The sequence below is a fragment of the Chenopodium quinoa genome, unplaced genomic scaffold, assembly GCF_001683475.1.
Source record: "Chenopodium quinoa cultivar QQ74 unplaced genomic scaffold, ASM168347v1, whole genome shotgun sequence".
NCBI classification, from domain to species: Eukaryota; Viridiplantae; Streptophyta; class Magnoliopsida; order Caryophyllales; family Amaranthaceae; genus Chenopodium; species Chenopodium quinoa.
This window is the reverse complement of record NW_018745470.1, coordinates 2,058,503-2,080,430: the sequence shown is the minus strand read 5'-3', so window position 1 is coordinate 2,080,430 and position 21,928 is coordinate 2,058,503. Positions and strand designations below refer to the sequence as shown.

At 32.8% G+C, this 21,928-nt stretch overlaps 2 protein-coding genes across 3 annotated transcripts; one reads left to right on the top strand and one right to left on the bottom strand.

Annotated features, from left to right (window-relative positions):
* The first annotated feature begins 1,209 nt into the window (after window positions 1–1,209).
* On the top strand, window positions 1,210–8,538 carry LOC110715054 (protein PEROXIN-4). Of its 2 annotated transcripts, none has more exons than XM_021893626.1 (6): window positions 1,210–1,364; window positions 2,006–2,080; window positions 7,032–7,151; window positions 7,220–7,348; window positions 7,606–7,735; window positions 8,060–8,538. In XM_021893626.1, the coding sequence occupies exons 2-6, from the start codon at window positions 2,075–2,077 to the stop codon at window positions 8,146–8,148; spliced, it is 474 nt and encodes a 157-aa protein (XP_021749318.1). In that variant the 5' UTR covers window positions 1,210–1,364; window positions 2,006–2,074; the 3' UTR covers window positions 8,149–8,538. The 2 variants fall into 2 exon arrangements, with proteins under 2 accessions (XP_021749318.1, XP_021749319.1); XM_021893627.1 differs by lacking the exon at window positions 1,210–1,364 and adding an exon at window positions 1,392–1,466.
* Window positions 8,539–10,392: 1,854 nt separating this feature from the next.
* LOC110715051 (seipin-2-like) lies at window positions 10,393–15,555 on the bottom strand. Its single transcript, XM_021893624.1, has 2 exons — window positions 14,260–15,555; window positions 10,393–11,253 (listed from the first exon to the last, which is right to left on the bottom strand). The coding sequence occupies exons 1-2, from the start codon at window positions 15,385–15,387 to the stop codon at window positions 10,771–10,773; spliced, it is 1,611 nt and encodes a 536-aa protein (XP_021749316.1). The 5' UTR covers window positions 15,388–15,555; the 3' UTR covers window positions 10,393–10,770.
* Window positions 15,556–21,928: the final 6,373 nt, after the last annotated feature.

Here is a 21,928-nt window from a genome sequence, read left to right as displayed (position 1 = left end):
AAAACTTAATTCTTTGCATTTCATAATAATTAACCACGCAATATGAGAAATGACACATGAATGAGTTGATATTGACCCAACAATAAGGTAAAAATTCAATAATTACTCAAGTTAAAAAATGATCTTATTTGGATATTGAACTTGGTCAACTTTACCAAAATCTAGACAAACACGAAAAGGTTTTGAATCAGAATTGACCAAATACTAAATCAACTTTATCTTAATCAAATCGAACTTGACCGAACCGAAATCATCTGAACCAAAATCAACCCGACCCAAATTCATTCGACCTGAAATTAACCCGATCAAACCCGTTTAAAACCCAATTCGAATTTATCTGAACTGAATATACCGATCTAGAGTTGACCCGACCCATATCCGACCCGGAGTCGATAGACATGACTCGAATTTGACTCGACCCGACCCGATCCGAGTTAAAAAAAATAATTTTGACCCGAACATATCCGACCCAAATAGACCCGACCCAAACTCCATCCAATTATCCAAATTGACACCTATAATATATACGGTGTACATTTATACTAATATATTCTATTACCCACGTGTCAGTTTTTTAATAAATTTTTCCTGCCTAAATGTAATGAAGATGTCTTTTTTTTTTGGTGGAACTATCATATGTAACATTTTGAAATGAAATTTTAAATGTTAGAAGATGTAGGATATTGAAACTATTTTAAATTTTTTTTTTTTGGGTGGAGCTATCATATTTAATGTTTTTTAATTTTTTTTTTTTTTGAAAGATAATGTTTTTTAAATTTAAATATATGAAACTTCTACATTACTATTAAAACCTATCAGTTTGTCGTAGGAAATTGAAACAATTTTAAATAGCACACTAATGAATGACCTCCTATATTGAGCTACGTATTAGATGACACTGAGCACTGTGAGTACGATACTATATCATAAATTCATAATTTTGATGAAATTCTAAAATTTTTAAATTACAAATATTTTTTATACGTAATTCTTATTTATATTAATGTATAATTGAATTATAAATAGATTTATATAAACCGTGCACTACATGAAATCTAATATAGTTTTGAAAAAAAAAACAAAAAAAAAACATCATAGTGATATCTAATAGGCATAGGGCTTAATTTCATTTAAGGTTATTTAGTTCAGGTTCAGTTAAGTTTAGTTTAATTCAGGTTCAATTTGGTTTAGTTCAATAAATCAGAACATACTCCTATCTGTAATTTGATTCGTTAAAAAAAAAAAAAAAAAAAAAAAAAGCCTTTAGTCAAGAAACGAAGCAAAGGGCATCCAGCTTCTCCTCCTTCCCATTTCATCCGAAAATTTGAGAGGAAACCCAGAAATTCAATTCATTCACTCCCCAGGTACATAATTATGCTCTTGTATTAATTCATTCTTCCATTATTTACTTGATAGCCCATTTTTTGTTTGACTGCTCAAGAACAAGACCTAGAATTTCAATTACGGTACATGTCTCAATGATATTATTGCCTGATTTGATCTCTTGTTCTAGTTTTTAATTTTTAGCCAAGAAATGTATACAAATTTCATGTTATAATTCGCCTTTTCGGCCTTGGAATTAGGGATTTTGGCTATAATTCACCGATTGATTGAATGCAAATTCCGGAATATTTATTTGTTTAACAGTTGAACGTGTGATTATTTCATGTTTGGTATTTTTTTTATTTTTTTTATTTTATTTATTTTTTTATAATTTGTTAAGTTTTTTACTTGTTGTATTAAGTAGGATTGTGTGTAATTTGTTGTCTCATTTTGTCATTTCAATTATATTCAGGTCTTTTATTTTGATGTTCTTTGCAATTTGGTTTTGTAACCCGATTGAAATTTTCTCAATAATATCGTTTCAAAGTTGTTTGTAATGTGAATTCAAGCCCATTCGATTCGTTTTCCAATATTATGTTTTAACAATTTTCAGTTTTTGCGTATAATTTGTTATCTCAGTCTTGCCCTTGACCGCCTTCCTTCGTTCTGATTTGATATGCAGATAACTTCGTAGTCTTCAAGCTAGCCGAGCATTGGAATTTTCTGACTTGTCTATTCTATTCCTAGAAATATGCAGGTTGTTTTCCTTATAACTAACTTTAACTATAATCTTTCTATTCGTACGATTTCTAGCCTTCCTCCTAGATTGATCCTTTATGTCTGTTTAAGATGATTAAGTTGTTAATTTGTCATGATTTGTATCCTGATTGATACTTAATACCAACTCGACACCATACCACAAAGTGTACAAATGCCCATCTTTTCTATTTGTGCGAACATGTCAGAACTCTCAGGAGATAGGAAGGTGGTTTTATGTAGTTAACATATCTTAATATGCAGTTAATTGTCCTAGAAATGCAAGCTATTCAATTTATTTCATCTTAGCTCTCAAGCTAGGAGTCAATAGCTATTCGGAATATGTAGTGCCATTTGATTCTATTTTAGTTCTCCATTGAAGGCCTATGAACCCTGTACAATAGTTTGCCAAAAAATTGCGAATGGTTGACAAACAATTTAAACAATATGTGTGAAACATTAGATCAGACATAAATGGAGTAGAACTGGATAAGTGGAAATCAGAGCACCATTAGTTGGATGTAAGGAAATGTAGTAGAGATTCAAAAGCTTAAGAAATACTGTTTAGCTGTTGAGTGTACAAAGGTCTTCAAAGTGCAAATGTTTGTAGCATGGTTTGGCACTCTATATCAGGTTTCATCTTATTGTGATTATGCTTCATATGAAAACATAATCCTGAACTTTCTAGTTTCTATACGGTGCTTTTAGCTGTACCTTAGTGGCGGAAAAGATATGGTTAACTTATTTTCTCTCCAAAGGCCTACTCTGTGAATTTATAATAGATGTGAAACACTTGAAAATATGTGTCAGTGAACTCTTAAGATTTTTTGCATGTATCGAGTCTTTAAAATCCCTACAGTAATGGCCTTTGAGCAATCTGGCATAAATTAACATCGACATCTTAGAAACCTTATCAATGATCCATATTGGGCATTTGTTATGTATAAGATAAAACTGTGATGAATCCTTAAAATATTATTAAGATAGATGTCGAAGTGATAAATTATTCAAGGCATATTGAGAAAATGTTTGTACTCAACTTAGCAAATATTGATCTACCAATAGTCATGCTAGCTTTAGCTCAAATAAGCAAGGAAGATGGAATGGTCGGAGACAACAAACAGAATATAGTGTTTTATCATTATGTGTTACGTGTGATTTTCAGTTCAATAAGACAAAGGGAGGATTGCATTGGCTAGTCTTATACCTATATTGCTAAAGCCATTGGAAGTTATGCTTCTTGAGAGGGAATTGCTCTCCTAGTGAATTGGATAGTTTGTATGTCAAACCAATACTTAGGATCTTAGGGACCTTTTAATTTTTTTTATTTACCATAGATGTAAATAATGTTTTCTAGGTGCATTTTGGAAGTTATTTTATAAGTAGTATGAAAATCATATTTGCTTACCAATGTTATGGTTGGTTTTGATGACCATTAAGAGGTAAACAATACTTATATGGAAAAGATGGAGTGTATTGGTATTTTTTGAGGGAAAGCTAAGACAATATTAAAAGCTAAAATTGGAATGTGCAAAAGAAGGATAAATTTGATCTAGATTGTTTTATAAAGAGGTGAATGGTAGCAGAAGGTGTTTTACTCATTTGGATGAATGGTTAGAGTTTTCATCGTTGTGAGAAAAAAGAAGTCAGTGTTCTCTATTAAGTATTTAAAGGCTCTAATGGTTTAACTATGGCCTTTTTCCAGTAGTAGCCAGATTTGATCAAGCTAGGGTATTTTTGACAGTTATATGATATTATGATAGTAGAATATTGGGAAAAAGCATGTATCTAATTTTCATTTCCTATTACCTATGAATGGTAGGTTTGTCATGTTTAGAGACTACCTCTCAATCTACTTTACTTGTGCATGCAAAATTGTCTCAAAAGCATAGGGAATAAGGATTTGTGAGGTAGAAAAAAAAAAAGGCCCAGGGAGGCAATTTTTGATCATTACTATGTGTTGTTGTAAAGGGAAAATAAATTTTGGATGCGGCGCTCATGGAGAATGAAGCCGTAGATGAGGCTCATTTTAAATCCTGTGAGGGTTAGGATTTTTTGTTCATTTTTGATAAAAGGCCATGATACATAGAATTAGGAGTTTGAAGCCTTGAGAGGAAAGGATTCAGTGTGAGGCGTCTGTCATTTCTGTCATGATTAATGGGGCTCCTAAGGAATGATTCTCTTCTTCTAGTGGTTTGCTAAAGGAAAATCCTAGAATGGTGTTTAGACCCCTGTTCTGCAAATCGGATTTGTGTGTTCCACACTTCCACAGTGCTTCCAATTTGCTGAACCGTTTGACCCATTTCAACAAACCTATATCTCACATCTTCTGTCTTATTATTTACTATTCAATTCATCCCAGACCTACTCAATTCGCTACCCGTTCCCATACTACAAGTTGTATCTTACTGCACACCATGTAACATTGGTCAAGAGGATTTATTAAAGGTTTTAAGGTGTATAGAAAGGTAGTTCAGGTGTTCTAATTGCAATATATTGATGACAGTAACTTATTCCTGGAAGCTGGTAAAGGCACTAGTGTGCTTCATGACTTTGAGGTGGGCTTTGGTTTATGAAACTATCTCTCAAAGTGTTGACTGTAGACTAACAGGGATCATTCTGGAGAGGTATGTACTATGTAGCTTTGGTTGGGTGTCAGGGTGTTCTTTGAGAAATCTAGGCTTGCTGCTAGGGAGTAATTCGTGTTTGGAAGTTTTTAGGAACCTATAATTTTAATGATTTCTAGAAGGCTTAACTGGCTGTGCGCTTCTCACTTGGCAGCAAGATTGCTCTTATAACTATACCCTTTTATTTTCTATCTTTATTTGATGTTCCGGTCTCTATTGCACATAAGATTGAGAGGTTGATGAGGAGATGCCTGGTCTTGGTGAGGAGGCATGGAAAGTTTAAATTTAGTGTGTTGTCCAAAGGGAGAAGGAGGTTGGGTTTAAGATTGGTGATGGCAATCAAATTCGTTTTAGGTAAGGTGTTTTTGAATAGAAGACCAGTCTATTAGTGTCACCATCTCACGCCTGTTAATCTACTCTAAGGCCCCGTTCAATTCACCTTAAAAAAAATATTCAGTATAAATAATTTCAGTTAAGTAAAAATAATTTCATTTCGGCAAAAATAATTTCAATTCAGTAAAAATAAGTTCAGTTCAGTAAAAATAATTTCAGTTCAGTAAAAATCAGTAATTCTAAAGAAGAAATATAACATAGAATCAGTAAAAATAATTTCAGTTCGGTAAAGCAAAAATAAGGTGAAGTGAACGGGGGCCTAAGATAATTCTCTCTAATCGTGGTTTTATTATTGTAATTTGCCTTGACTTACATTTCAGGAGAGCCTTGATATGTGGTCTTTTTACATTGTTGTTGAATCTGGAACCTAAGGCTCTCCTTAAGGCGATGGCTTTTGTGTGGACACTTTCTTTAGTCAAGATCAACATAATTAGAATTCTCCAAAACCAGAACTATGTTATCTTGATTGATGTGCTTGCTTTGTCAATAAGACTTGCTTGCATTTTCCCTTTAATGTGAGTTAGCTTAAAGAAGACTCTTTGTGGTAATTAAGGAGACTTGGGTTTGCCCTTTTTTACTTGATAATTGGCTACAAATTCGGTGTGTGTGTGTGTGTTGGGAGGGGGGGGGGGGGTTGGAAGGGTTGAGAATAAACTTTTTGGAGGAATGTGATGTTGTTAGGTGGGTTTTGTTTTCAGTGAGGATACTTTTTGAAATGACAGCAAGTGTTTCTTGTATAGCTCTATTGACTTTGCCAACATGATTGATAATTATTTTTGAATTTGTAAGAAATTTGATTTAGAATGTATATTTACGAGGAGGGTATTCTTATTATTTTTGACAAGTTTTTTCAAGTTTGATGATCCAAGTATCTCAAAGGAGTAATATAAAGTCTACGCGTTTTTTGTGTTTCTTTTCTCTGTGTTAAGCTACATGTTACGGAGTAAATTTTTTGTTATCTGATTTTAGGCCTTGTTTACTTCACCTTAAAAAAAAAATATTCAGTAAAATTAATTTCAATTCAGTAAAAATAATTTCAGTTCAGTAAAAATAATTTTAGTTCAGTAAAAATCAATAACTTTAAAGAAGAAATACAACATGGAATCAGTAAAAATAATTTAAGTTCAATAAAATTAATTTCAGTTCAGTAAATATAATTTCAGTTCAGCAAAAATAATTTAAGTTTAGCAAAAATAAAATAAAGTGAACGGGGCCTTAGTTTAATTTGCTTTGTACTGAAATTTAAGCAAAAATTTCTTGCTTTATTTTTAAATGAAAGGAAAAGTAGGAAAAAAAAAATCTCATTTTATTGCTGGGGTAAGGCTGTGTACATATGACTCTCCCTTGCCTTTAAATGGGTGGAATCTCTCTAGAGGTATTAGGGATTGTATATGTTGAGGTTGTTTTTGTAAATGTCATTAATGACTTTTTCCAGCAATTAGTGCTCATAAAGGTCATTAATATCTTTAATCCCCTGTTAATACTTGCAATAATTTTTCACTCACATTTTTTTGTAACAGCTTGACTTATGGCATTCTCGTAGATGTGTTCACATTGGTTAGTTTGAGGAGGCTTGACATAAATTAGCATATCTGTTTTTATGGCAAGCATAGGCTTTCAAGGAGTAATAGAGATCCCCTTGATTCCCAAAGTTGCAGAAAAGTAGTAGTTAAGACTTATGAGAGAGATTGATATTTGGATATTTTGCAGTTTGGTGCCTCCAACATGCACATTCCTAAGTATATTACTGAACCTAATGTATAAATAGGCCCTAGGGTGCAAATCATGGAGGTTGATTTGCTTGTTAGGTGTGTCAAGGTTGTTTTAGTGACTAGTTGACTACCGATATTTGTTTCCTGTTGTTCCACCATGTGGTAGCTCTCTCAGCTTGTATGTATAAAAGTTATATTTTGGTCTTTGTTTCTACTGCAGGCATCCAGGGCCAGGTTGTTCAAGGAATACAAAGAGGTGCAGAGAGAAAAAACTGCCGATCCCGATATTACACTTGTTTGTGATGACACCAACATATTTAAATGGACTGCTTTGATCAAGGTAAATGACATGCCGTCAGCTCTGCTCTATTATTTTCTTGATGTTACTAAGCCATTGCTTTTGTTCAGGGCCCATCAGAAACTCCTTATGAGGGTGGTGTTTTCCAGCTTGCATTTGCAGTGCCTGAACAGTATCCTCTGCAACCTCCTCAAGTGCGATTTTTGACAAAAATCTTTCATCCTAATGTCCATTTCAAGGTAAGGGTGTTTGGTAAAGTGGGGAGGATTGACAACAAAGGAAACATAATTTTTCAGATTTTGTTATATATTTAACTTATGCCAGTGATATGGCCCTACCATAGGCTTCTCTCTACTTAATGTTCCATTGATTAGTAATTTAGTGGTAAACTCACAACCATAGCACACAAAACACATAAGATCAAGATGGAGCAAGCAAGAGTTAGTATACGTGGTTTTGTAATTGTGTGACAGAAATGATTATTTCCAACATGCAGACTGGAGAGATTTGCTTGGACATCTTAAAAAATGCTTGGAGCCCTGCTTGGACATTGCAATCTGTGTGCAGAGCAATAATTGCTTTGATGGCTCATCCGGAAGCTGATAGCCCCTTAAACTGTGATTCAGGTTGATCCATTAGACCCTGATACTTTTATTCCGTGTTATGCTGCTTTGTTTTTTTTTTTGCTCTCTAGTTCTCCTTTATCTATGATGCAGCCATTGTAGCTAGGGATAATATTTTCTTGTTGGATGTCACTCATGTCAGGATGTTTTGCTTTCCTTGGTGTTTACTACTTTCTATATTATAAAGTAAAACCAACTATATCTGAAGCAACCCTTCGCCTTTTAAATCTTCCAAGTTTATGGTTATCCAAACCTAAAGATGCTACTTTTAAATTTTTCATGAGTTTTCTGTTGATACTTTCTAATAGCTCAATTTGACTATGATAGGCAATCTTCTACGATCTGGAGACTTAAGAGGATTCCAGTCCATGGCAAAGATGTATACAAGACTGGCAGCCATGCCAAAGAAAGGATAAGCTTAAGGCCTTAAGCACCCTCTTTGCTTGCATACTGTTATCGTTAATCTGCGCAATGAAGAGAGACATTTATCCCCCACGTCGTATCTATTTCTTCATTGATTTTAAAGTTTCAACGAAAATTGTCTCTAATTTGAGTATATTATTATATGATTGTCCCAAGAAGCTTTCCCCTGTTGGCTCTGCTCTGTAATTCCAAGGTTAAAAAGTATGAAAAAAGAACTTTGCCAAGCCCAATTTTAAAATGTAATACTGTACTTCGTAAAAGAGAATTCTGATTTTTATCTTTTTGCCAAACCCAATGCTAAAATGGTAATACTTTGTAGTAAGTCTTAGGCCTTGTTTGGTTTTATGTAAAATATTTTCATGGATACTTATTTTTTCCAATTATTCTCAATTTTTTTTGTTTGGTTTGTGAAGAGGAGGAAAACATTTTCCTTTACAAAACAAGAAAAGCTACAATTTTCCTTCACAAAACAAGGGAAGTTATGTTTTCCATTCTTTTCTTTACCCTAATTATATATATATATATATATATATATATATATATATATATATATATATATATATATATATATATATATATATATATATGCCTCTTTTTTACTTTTCTCTTATCCGTCCTTATACTACATATTTCCATTCCTATTTTTCATTTTTCTATGACTTTTCTTGTAAAGAACCAATTCAAGGAAAACTAATTTGCAATTATGGTTTCATAGAAAATGTTATACATCAAACTAAACAAGGCCTTAAATAATTGGCGGATCTATGTGGCCACCAAGGGGAGCACTTGCATCCCCTTTATTTTTGCATTAGAATTATGATACTTAGGGTGTGTTAAAAAAAATCTATTTCATATTTTAGATTTTGCTCTCCCATTCTAAAAAATTGATTTCCTATAACATAAATCATACATTATTTCTCCATATAAAATCGCAAATAATATATTATTTTCGGATTTAAAATATTGCAACGTGTGTGCTTTCCCATTCTAATTCTATATGATTTATACATAAGGAAAAATAATCACTTGGGGTTATTGTTATTGTTACTGTTTTATACTCATAATTAAAGTTTTTTTAAAAGGTTAAAATTGTGTATTGAAAAAATGAAAAGAGTGATTACTATACCCATGTTGCAATGTTAAAGGAACAAAAGATGTATGTAAACTTACAGGCTAAAGATGAATTAGAAAGTAAAAATATTATGCAATATTGAAACATTAATAATATCAACGTCTCCAATTTTTTGGGTCATATAAGTTTAAAAAATTTTGGACCCATTTTAAAATTTCTGAATCCGACACTGCCTTAAATGTAAGTTGAGCTGAAAAAAGTTTACCATGGTAGTCCACATCATTTTTCATGTTAATAAAGAGAAAATTTGATCTCGGTGATAAACTTGCATTGTTTTTCTTATGACAAAATTGTAATAAAACTGCATTGATGTGCATGCCCAGACAATAAAAAATTGCTTTTGAATAAAAGTTCTGACATATTGCTAGTTAGCAAGGAAAAGTAAGAAGACATAGATAAAAAATGTCTATAACCTCAAAAAAGCAACCACAAATAGTGTAACCTTCTTGACCATTAATGGAGTTTGAAAACGTACTCATCTTCAAGACTTTAATGGTGGAATTTCAATGGAGGGAAATATAAATTGCACTTTGGGATAACTATGCCTTGATTTTCTCTATTTTCGTAGGGTTTTGTTTAATTTGGTGGCGAAGCCGCCATGAATATCGGTGTTGGTGTCAGCGTAAGAAGAAGAAAGATGAAGGTAGGTTGGTCGGAGGAAGAAGAAAGATGAAGGTGGGTGGGTTGTGGGAAGAATATTAAGATGGTGGTCAATTTTAGTTGTGGATCGAAGGGGGAGGAGATGTGGTTGAAACAAGACTACCAGTGGTGTTTATAGTAAGAAGCAAGAGATGATAGTTTGTTCCAATATGGTGATAAGTAGGAGGAAGGAGGAGGAATAAGAAAGCTTGACGGCGTTTGCAATTGGGTTGAAAGGAGTTAACTCCACGTGACAAGCAAATGACCTTGGCACCCCTGACTAAAGAGGCGAATAGACCATTACGCCCCATGATAAACGGTCCGGGTTTATCACCGAGATCAACCTGGGCCAGCTTGTTAATAAATTACTTTGTATTTATTAATAACCAAAAACAATGACAGCATTCACTATAATCTTAGCTTGTAGATGTGAATGTATCAATTGGTAACATAGTGCTCCAATCAGTTGGCCCAAACTCCCAATTCATTCACAATTCTTTCAGCACTTCCATGAAGTGAAATCTGAAACTACACCATTTAAAACATCCAATACTAAGAAGTGGAACAGAAGTGTGAACCAAAGCCTGTGCCGTTATTCTACCAGATGGAACTCTCTACAATGGTAATCTACTAATGAATACTGTGACAACTGACAAGTGACTACTACTGTGTCAACAAACAAATCCCTAACGCACCCACCCTTACACAGTAGGAAATAAGATGTCTACAAATGAATGGACAAAGTTTCCGTATGAACTGCTTTTACATAATACAATCAGCAAACAATATCATCAAACCGATAATAAAAATGAATTGATCGTGTATTCGTGTGTAAGTAAGAGTGCTATCGTTGAGTTGAATGAGTATAAGGAGCGTTTCTTCTATTTACATTACTTCTTGTTCTTGCTCCTGGGAATATTACAGGTCTGCAGCATACAAGAGCAAACAGCAACTCCATTGTAAACACTATCATACTGAGCCAAACAAATAAAGTTCTTCTCCAATACCATAGGATACGTTTAAAGAATGGAAGTCTAGATTCCAGATGTACAAACACATCATATACTTCAGGGATACCAGCTGCCGGCCGAAATTCTGCTCTTTGTTCCATTGTTATCTTCAAACAAGCAGTAGGAATGACCCCCTCTTTGTACCCACTGAACTTCAACTTCAAAGTTTGGGTCTCGGACAGATAACCAGCAACAAGAGGAACAATCTTGAAAAATGTCAACAGTAGGCGAAGCGGCTGGCTTTTAAATTCCAACATGCATGGATGGCTGAAACTGCCAAGGGTTTTACCATTTTCCGATAGGAATTCTACCCTCACCTGCAGACAATAACCAAGTCATTACATCCCTCTCATAAAGTAGATTACTTCTTTACTTCTTAAAACAGACCTTAGCTTTACAGTTAGCTTTGTTGTTATAGTGGTCAAACATTTATAGCACCATATTTGACTTCCTAAATCCAGTTATTCTAGCCAAATTTACCTCAAGTCCAAATGTGTGAACTCCACTATGTTCATTTGCTAACCAGCACCCAAAGACTGTCTCTAACTGAAATTCTATAGCTCAGGACAATCAACGAAAAGACTGCTATTGGCTTTGTGATTTAAAAATAAAAAATAAAAAATCCTTATGTTGGATTTAGACCAAAAGTGTTGCTTCTGTTGATATCCTTATGAGAGAAGCTTTGACTTGAAAGCTACTAAATTTCTCTGCTACAATTCTTAATTATACAGGAAAAAACCATTAGGGGCCATTTAGTTCGCACGAGGTAATCGGAATGGAATGAACAAAGGAAAAGGAGGAGAATGGAATGAAAATATCTAAAATTTGTCATGTTGTTTGTTTTAAAACAAAGGGAAACAATCCCTCTATTCCCACCACCACACCACCACCACCACACAACCACCTAAGTCATTAGCTTTCCACCTTTTTCAGCCACCAAACCACTCGCCGCACCTACCCCACCGTTCGCCACCCTTCGCCAGAGTCCCCCGTCCCTCGTCGACCCAGCGGAGGTCGTCCCTCCCCCGAAAACTTCCTTAGCCCAAACAACCCTAGCACCGCTGAAACTCGTCGTGAAACTCGTCGAACGGCCCTCCCCCACCCTCGAAACCGTAGCGCCTACGGTTTCGATGGTGAGGGAGGACCGTTCGGCCGTTTAGCAGAGAAGAGGATGGGTTTTTTAGGATTTTCGATGGTCGTGGAGGGTCGGGGAAGGGGCGGCGAACGTCGGTGGAGCCATGGAGGTGCGACTTGGTGGTGGAGGAAAGGTATAAGGGTGGTGGCTAGGTGTGGGTGTGGTGTAGAGGGGTGGCTAAGGAAAGGGAATGGAAAAGTCTAGGGAGGGGAGGGGAGGGGGGGAATGAAGTTGAAAGGATTTGGGGTAATGGAGAGGGGAAAGGGAATGAAAGAAAGTGTTAAACAAACAACAACAAAGGGAATTGGGGCAGTTGATTCCCATTCCCTTTGTTGACAACCCCCAACCAACCGGCCCCTTAATTTAACTGTCTCAAGCAAGATTGGGAAATTCCTTGCATAAATTATTGTTTTCTTGCTCATGATGTCTAAGTTGGGTTTTTCTATTTGTGCGCAGATTTATCATTGTTTCCCTGAATCCAGCCATGGACTTCCTGACCAACTATGGCCTTTTGTGTCCTCTCTTTCTCTTCATCTTGAAGCACTGGATCACAACCCCTCTCTTATCATCTGAAGGAGTGAATTAGGTTAGTTTTCGTCTTGAATCTAGCCTAGGATTTCTTTCATCATAATCTTGTAGAACGCCAAGGTCAGTCAGAAATTAATTTATACTCCTATAGTTCTTCCATCTTAATATAGTTGTAATAATAAGAGTTTTAGGCTACCAATTAGAGAGTGACAGAAGCACAGAACCTTAAAAGGCAGAATAATTTATTGTTTACAAGAATTTTTGATAAAATTCCGAAAAAAATAAACATACCAGCAAAACTGTGACTTTTCCATACTATCTTCACTTACACTGTCAGCTAACTAGATCAGTCATAATCTAAAACTTAGCCAACCACAAGTCAAAGGGCGTTAAAAGTTTTTTTGACATCATCTCAAAACATATAAACAAAAATCATTACTTAAGGCTTAGTGACACATCATTACACTTTGTTTCGATGTCAATATATGAGGGAAAAGAAGGGGAGGGCAAGAGGAAGTGGAGGGGGAAGATGGAGTTCCAATTCCCTCCAAATCTCTCCAATTTTGGAGGAATAGTGTTTATTAAAGGAGGGCAAATGGATCCCACTCCTTCCTTCACCCAACCCCTAATCCAAACAAGGAAAACTTGTTCCCCTCACTATCCCTCCCCTCTTTTTTTATCCATTTCCTCTAATCCAAACAAAGTGTTAATCTGATTAGGACCAACTTCTTCCAGTTTCCAAGTGCAGAACAGAACACAAAGGGGGTACTCCCAATTGTAACGTTACTCTAGAATCTTATTCTACAACAATAACCATAGTCACTGAGGCACGAGAAAAGAGGCGGATGGGATAAAAAAAAAACACGAGAAGCTTGCAGAACATAAATATGATTGACACTAATTGTAAATAGACAAGGAAGAAAAGGAAGCAACATAATTGCATCACTTGTACTGTAAAGCCATGGTGTCAAAAAGATGTTCGTAAAACCAATAGTCAACCAAATAGACCATAAGCAAATTAACAGAGAGGAATGCTAAAAAGATACTAAATGTATTGGACAATTACAACACTTTCCATTAATGATTCCAAAGCAAAAGAAAAAAATAGTTCTTGCAAAGTACAGATTGAGTACCAACACTATATTATAAAAAAGAAAATCTACCATCATAACGAAGGAAAATAAAGAAAATTGTGGTGTGAACAAATCATATGATATGAGTTGAGCAGCATTGTTCCAATTGTCAGCAGAATAGAGCAGAACACTTCAGGTTCAAACATAAATAAAAAACCACTACAATCAACTTATAACTAAGGGTATGTTCTCTTCGACTTATTTTCAGTTCAGTTCAATTCCTAATTTCCTTCTCTCGTAAAATATTCAATTCAGTTCAGTTTCTAATTTCCTTCTCTCATAAAATAGTTCAGTTCAGTTTCTAATTTCATTCCGTTCCAATCAGTTCAGTCAGCTCAGTAAATCTAAAAAGGACCTAAGGCTGAAGCACTACCAAGTCACTACCAACTAACACAATAAGGCAATAAAAATCACATACAACCAACTCAACCAAAATAAAGACCATTACTCATAATCTATGCCCAGAATATTAGAGTATTAAATAAATGAACACTCAGAAGACGAGAGCTTTCACAAGGGAAATGTACCTGAAAGACTCCCAGATTTCTATTATAATCCGACTCTGGCAAAACCATGGTAACAGTAGCCTGCAACTTATGATTTGGAGGTATAACCCTGGCATATCCAACAGCATTAACATCCTCATATTTGTCCCTCCATTCTTCAATCGGACAACTAATAATAGGCACGAAAGCAACCGGCTTGCTTTTCGTGTAGTCAAAATTCAATCCCTGCTTCAACAGGAATGGCTCTTCAACAAAACAATATCTCATCATCAACCCACCAATCACAAATGCACCAATCAACAAACCCACTAAAATGGAGCACACATAAACTGACCAAAACAATCCCCAACCGCAACGCAACACGAGCTTCAACCATGATTTATGCTCATTCAACCATTCAGACATATATGGACTCAATGTATCACCAACAAGATTCCACCATTTAGTTAATTTTCCAATCAAATAACCCTTACCAAGCCCAATTATAAGCAATGGATTCAAAGCAAACAAGCAAGAATAATAAAGTACCCAAAAAGGGAAACTAATAACATTAATCAACAAATTAAATTGAAACCCAATTGCTTTAATTAACAATTCAGCAAGAATACCCAATGAAACAAACTGCCCATCATCATTTTCCCTCTCCCTCGCCGTCGCCGCCAATGAACTGAACTGCCCATCATCATTTTCCCTCTTCCTCACCGCCTCCGCCGCCGATGAACTAAACTGCCCATCATCATTTTCCCTCTCCCTCGCTGTCGCCGCGGATGAACTTAACTGCCCATCATCATTTTCCCTCTTCCTCACCACCTCCTTCGCCGGCGGCGACAGTGGCGCCGTCGATTTTTCTGGTTTTTCGTCGGTAGTGACCGTAGAACTCTCATTTTCGACGGTTTCCGACGTCAATTCGGTATCTGAATCCAATTTCTGGGTGTTACTCTCAAAATTATTTAATTTTCGATTTCTCAGAGACTTGCGACGGCAGAGACCTGCTGCTGAGACACTTGAATTGGGGAAAGAGGAGAGAGAATGTGAGGATTGAGAGGTTGAAGGAGAATCATCGGGAGTATCTGGGCAATCGTAGAAAGGGAATTCATCGGAAGCGTCGAGGAATTCGTCGTCTTCATCGGTTGATTTTGCATCTTCCATTAATGAATTTAGAGAAGATTGGGTTTTTGGGTTGAAGTGATTAGGGTTCTTCGTGGGATTGATTTGGCGGGGAAGATAGAACAGATTTTAATTGAATAATTTTGGGAAAACAGAATTGCTTGATCGTTATCGTATAGATCATTATGAAGAAGAGGTCAATGGGGACACGAACCAATTGGTTTTGCTAGTAGCCTAGTATATTAGTGATTTAGGCTTGTTCTCTTCGGCTTATTTTCAATTAAGTTTCTAATTTGCTTCTCTCATAAAATATTCAGTTTAGTTTAGTAAATGAAAACATGTCCTACACTTGATAGGGATGACGCTTGTTAGATCCTTCACAACACACAATTGGGAAAAGTCACCATTCAAAACTGAGTTCGAATCCGAATTAGCTCAAATAGTGAAGTGGGCGGAACACAAGAAGAATATTTTAAAAAAAAAATGGTATGTGATTTATGAGTTTGTACTTCTCGTTAAACTACTTTTGAAGTAGCTTTTAGCTTATTGAGTCTCTGTAGACTAAACAAAGAAGCTAATTTGAGTATTTGGTAAATAGTTTATTGAAATTGTTTTTTGGACTACCTTGAAAAAAGAAGCCTTTTTAAATTAGCTTATTAACATTTAGCTTTCTAATTACTCCGTATTACCTACGCTAATTAATTTTACACAACCAGCTAGTTACACTAGGTAATATAGCCAATTATACCAACCAGTCACTAACTAATTACCAAACGGAGCATATATGGGGTTAATAGACGTTTATAACATTTCATTATGTAGACAATCATAACAAAAGAGATTAGTTTGACATTTCATTATGTAGACAATCATAACAAAAAGGGGTTCAAACTGATAGGAGTATTACTTTTAGCTTGTAAGATGTGGTACTGTAGAAGTACCCAAAACTATAAACACCAGCACAAGCCTACACCCCAACATTGTATGACCGTGTCTAGTAGAGTTTCATTCTTAAATCAATTGAAAATAGGTAGAACAGTTCAATTATTTTCCTAACATTTTATTAACTGTAAAAGTACCGTACGAATAAAGTTAATATGAAGCATAACCTTTTCCAAGCAACGAACACATGTAAGTGTCATACATTGATAAATAAAATAAAAGAGAGTTAAACACATTATAAGGACAATAAATTACTTTTCATATTGTTATATGATTTTTAAGATGGAACCTTGTAAAGCCTTGTTTAGTTCACCTTATTTTTACTTATTTCAAAAAAAATAAGTTCAGATCAGGTCAGATCAGGAAAAATAAGTTCAGATCAGAAAAAATAAGTTCAGATCAGATCATATCAGAAAAAATAAGTTCAGATCAGATCAGATCAGAAAAAATAAGTTCAGATCAGATCAGAAAAAATAAGTTCAGATCAGATCAGATAAGTTGAAATTAAATACAAATTATTATTATTATTATTATTATTATTATTATTATTATTATTATTATTGTTGTTATTATTATTATTATTATTATTATTATTATTATTATTATTATTGTTCAAACAATAAACGATAATAATTAAATTTTCATTATAAGCTCCAAATCATAAACGTTTACAAATATAATTTCCATCATAAGAAGTTCCAAATTTCCTTCGCTATATTAAGTTGTACTTCGTTCATTAGGCCTTACGATTCTCGTTAAACAAATCATAATCTGCTCTTGGTTCGATTTCTATACCACTATCAATGGGTATATCCAACTCATGTAATCGAATAAAATTGTGAAGTGTGAATGCAACAACCATAATCGCCAATTGATGTTTAGTGTCCATATTTGGCATCACTGTGAGTATTTTCCATTAAGATTTGAATTGTCCAAAACATCTCAAATCATTCCAATGATTTGTTACTAGTTTGATATTGAATTGCTTTCCACATTTTACGATCAAAGTACTCACTATTCTATCCCAATTAAGCTTTAAATATCCAAATTCTTTCATCTCCAAGCATATGTCCAACAATATCTCTGTACATTCTTCAGACCATGCTACCCAACCAGCCATTACACTATGATAAAGAGCACTTTGGAATCAATATTTCATGCATAAATTATAGACATTAATGTTGAATTGGCACCAGGATTATAATCAAAAGGATTCTTTTGAAATAAATGAACTGAAGATAAAATATTAATTGTGCTTTACATTTTCATCGATATTACTTGCATTAGGTCAAATGTAAAATTCATGAAATCAAATAAATGTATATTTTCCTACATTATCTAAAAAACTATGGACAAATGATAAAATTAATGACATAGAGTGTTGAAGTATTTACCTATGATGGAGATAAAAGACAAACAACCTATTGAACAAATGAATAGAAAAATATTTTAGGAGATTGATTTAGAGTGTGAAAATTATGACACTAAGATGTTGTTTTATATAGGAAAATAGAGGTGTTACCCATAGTTGTTCGGAATATTGAAATATGAAATGATAATTTTCAATCCAATTTAGTCAACCATTTTACATTACCAAAAAATTTGTAAAATTCCTTATAAAGCTATGACAAATTTAATCTGCAATTTAGGTTTTTTAGGATCCCATTTCAATACTTTCTTATAAACAAATTCATTTATGATGTTGGATATTGTAAATAATAAAATTATCAAATATTACAAGTATATTACCTTATACTATCTGATAATATTAATACTTTTAGGTTTCTTTTAAAATATTTGTAAGGGATCTGAAATATTTTATAATAATAATAATAATAATAATAATAATAATTTTCCTAATAATAATAATAATAAATAAATAAATAAATAAAACATTAATATGTTTTAAAAAAAACATTAATATTGAATAAATAAAAGTAGAATATTGAAATAATTAAAATAAGTTCAGATCAGAAAAAATAAGTTCAGATCAGATCAGAAAAGATAAGTTCAGATCAGAAAAATAAGTTCAGTTCAGATCAGATCAGAAAAAATAAGTTCAGATCAGATAAGAAAATATAAGTTCAGATCGGATAAGATAAGATAAGATAAGATAAGATAAGATCAGACCAGATCAGCTAAAATCAGGTGAACTAAACAGGGCCTAAGTAGACTCTCTTTTTGTGGCTTAGCCCATATTTTACTGTTTAAAATGGATATTATGGCTATTTTTTCTGGCATATTCTTGGCTACATGCTTGCGCGGCTATAATAGCTGCAAGTGACCTACAACAACCCTAAACACACCTATCAATCAATAACATAACATAATACTAAAACAAACATCAAGAATGACACATGTCAATTTCTAGTATAGTTGTTTCCCTCCTAAAATTCCCCCTTCCTTTTTTTGTTTTTGCTAGAATCTTCTTTAAAATTTTTAGTACAATGTAACTATTATAATATTATTCCAAATCTTTTATACGTATCTTTAATAACATATACAACCTCCGTTACAGGTTATGTGCAACGATTTAACATAAAGTAAAGAGGGAAAATGTCTAATCGTTGCACATAACCTGTAACGGAGATAGTATATTCCTTTAAAGCTATCACTTTATTTCCCATATCTTTTATTAATTTTTTTTAATATTTTTGGCATCAATATCTTTTACTAATAGGACAATATATCATAATAAATATATAACCATTATCTCTAATACATCATATTTTATTTCTTAAAATAATAATTATATTTTGAATAAAGTAATTTTGTAACAATATTTAATATGATGAATCTAATAAATTATAAATTCATACTACACAATTAGATCTCGTTCACTTCACCTTATTTTTGCTAAACTAAAATTAAATTTGCTGAACTTAAATTATTTTCACTGAACTGAAATTAATTTTAATGAACTTAAATTATTTTTGTTGAACTTAAATTATTTTTACTGATTCTATGTTATATTTCTTCTTTAAAATTACTGATTTTTACTGGACTGAAATTATTTTTACTGAACTGAACTTATTTTTACTGAACTGAATTTTATTTTTTTTTGAACTAAACTTATTTTTTTTGAACTGAACTTATTTTTACTGAACTGAAATTATTTTTTCTTAACTGAAATTATTTTTACTGAACTGAAATTATTTTTGCTGAATGTTATTTTCTTAAGGAGAAGTGAGCAGAGCTTTAATTTATTATCGTTGTTGTTGTTGATGTTGAAAAAAATTGACCAAATATCATTCAATCGGGGTTATTATTCCTGCACATTAGGTGTATGTAATACATAATTTTAATTACTTATTGGTTAATAAAAAGAAAATTGATACTAATTTATCATTGATTTATCAATACACTTAATGGTCATCTACACATGTAGTTTTAATGTACTCATTTATCTAATTGACTCGTTTGTTATATTTCAGTTTCATTTCATTATATATGCAAAATATATAAGAAGATAAAATATGTTATACTTGTATTTTATCTATGTTATTTTTATTACAATTTTTTTCTTTTTATTGATAAAATGTAGTCGAATTACCGTGCATGGCATATGACCTAATCTAGTTATAGCATGAAACGCAGCCCAACATGTTCTTGTTCATATTTTAGCTAACGTTCTTCCTACGTTCTTCTTTCCTTTCCTAAATTTTTTGTTTCCTTTTTTCAAATTCTCTCTCTTCACTTTTCTTTCCTGTAAAAATTTTAATCAAATTTTTTTTATCAAAATTTCAATCATAATTTTCATCAAAATTTTATTCTCCTTTGTTTTTCCTCTTTTATTCTTCATTTTCTCTCTCCTCTGTTTTCTTTATTTTTCTCTTTTGTTTCACTTTTTCGGTAGATATTGTTGCTTACTATGGAATTAGTTGTTATTCCCTAAGAGATCGTCAATGCAAGAGTGTTTTGTTTTGTTGATTTGTAATTAGGTTTTTTTGTAGGTTATAATCAATTGTAATTGTATTTTGTTTAATTTCTATCAATTTAATCTATGTTTGAATTTCGATTGCACCACTGAGGATACAGTGATCCAATCCACATTTATTATGTGGTGCTTTTGTAATGAATTTTGATCAATTTGATTAGGTTTGTGAACATGTAAGTCATATGAATTGCATTTACGACCTTTAATTATAAACATAAGCAAATTGAAGATATAAAAAATAAAATAATTATGAAACATACACATTATAAGTATTAAAAATATGAACATATGCATTGAAAATATGAATATACATATTTAAGAAAATGAGCATACACATTCAAAATATGAACATAAGCATTGATTCAATTTTTGAATGCGTATGAACATAACCATTTCAGAAGGTGAACGTATACATAAAAAAAATATGAACTTATGGATTTTCGAAAGTGAACACATGTATTTTAGAAATTTTACATAAACATTCAAAATATAAACATAAGCATTTAAGAAAGTGAACATATGATTAAAAATATATGAGCATGCGCATTTTAGAAAGTGAACATTAGCATTCAATATAAGAACATAAGCATAAACAGACAAAATGAGAACATTTTATGAACAGTAAGAATATTTATCATATGAACATCAACGATTAATATTAAGAACATTTTTAAACATTTTATGAACATAAGGTATCCGTTTGATTCCACTAAATTTTTTAACAATTCCAATAAAAATGTCGAACAATAGAGTATCGCACAAAATTCAAACAAAATTAAGTGATATTTACATAAAATTACCATCTTTTTCCAGAATTCGCTTGATTTTTCATTTGATCTTGAATATCCATGGTTGTTTTTGAGGAGAGAGTGTGAATTGTGTTTGATTGTTCGAGAGAGAAAATCAAAGAGAGGAGTAATAAATTTCAAAAATTTCTATTATTAAAAAAAAAACAAAATTTAGAAATTTCAGTTTGAAAGTGACATTTTTTTTAAAAAAATTATATATATTTTTTTAAAAAATAGTTCTTAGAAATGACGATTTTGTATAAATGATGGTTAGGTGGACCGTGTTTTAAAGATATGTTAAGTTTTTTGGGTGGGCTCATTTAATTTTGGTTTGGGGCTTTTTTAACGGGGCGCATTTGAAATTGAGCTTGTGGGCAAGTTTTGAAGCTAAAGTAGATGCGCAAGGGTGTAGCTTAGACCAATTGAAGTCATAATATGAGATATTATTAGTTTTTGGGCAAGGATACTAAGAGGTTTGGGAGTAAAAATATTAGAAGTGGCAATTCGGATGTTCGAGTCGAGTTTGGTGGGATTAGATTAAGTCGGGTCTATTTTAAATTTGATTTATGCTAAATTATTGTGTTCATACAAGTTGAAATCTAAATTTGGGTTTTTTCCAAGTCAGTTTCGAGTAAGATAAGTCATGTTGGGTTTTAACATACACCTTTAGAAAAGATAATATAACCAGCGGTTATTGCTTTGTAATATATACTTGAAAATCTACGAGCAAATGCTCAAAGTTATATTTATTACGGTAGAATATAAGAAATCCTTATTTAAATTTGTGGTATTACTTATCACTTAAATGAGTCATGAGTAAACCCTTGTATTCACAACCATTTTTAGAGTATAAGTGTGTTGAAAAAATATATTACTCATAACAGCTTTACAATTTTTTTTAACAACGGGTGTGAAA

What these genes read in the sequence shown, in the direction of transcription:
- LOC110715054 (XM_021893626.1), top strand. An exon ending in AATGGACTGCTTTGATCAAG is followed by an intron (nt 7,152 to 7,219) that starts GTAAATGACATG and finishes GCTTTTGTTCAG; the next exon opens with GGCCCATCAGAAACTCCTTA. An exon ending in ATCCTAATGTCCATTTCAAG is followed by an intron (nt 7,349 to 7,605) that starts GTAAGGGTGTTT and finishes TCCAACATGCAG; the next exon opens with ACTGGAGAGATTTGCTTGGA.
- LOC110715051 (XM_021893624.1), bottom strand. Translation starts at nt 15,387, where the DNA reads ATGGAAGATGCAAAATCAACCGATGAAGACGACGAATTCCTCGACGCT. An exon ending in GAAATCTGGGAGTCTTTCAG is followed by an intron (nt 11,254 to 14,259) that starts GTACATTTCCCT and finishes TATTGTCTGCAG; the next exon opens with GTGAGGGTAGAATTCCTATC.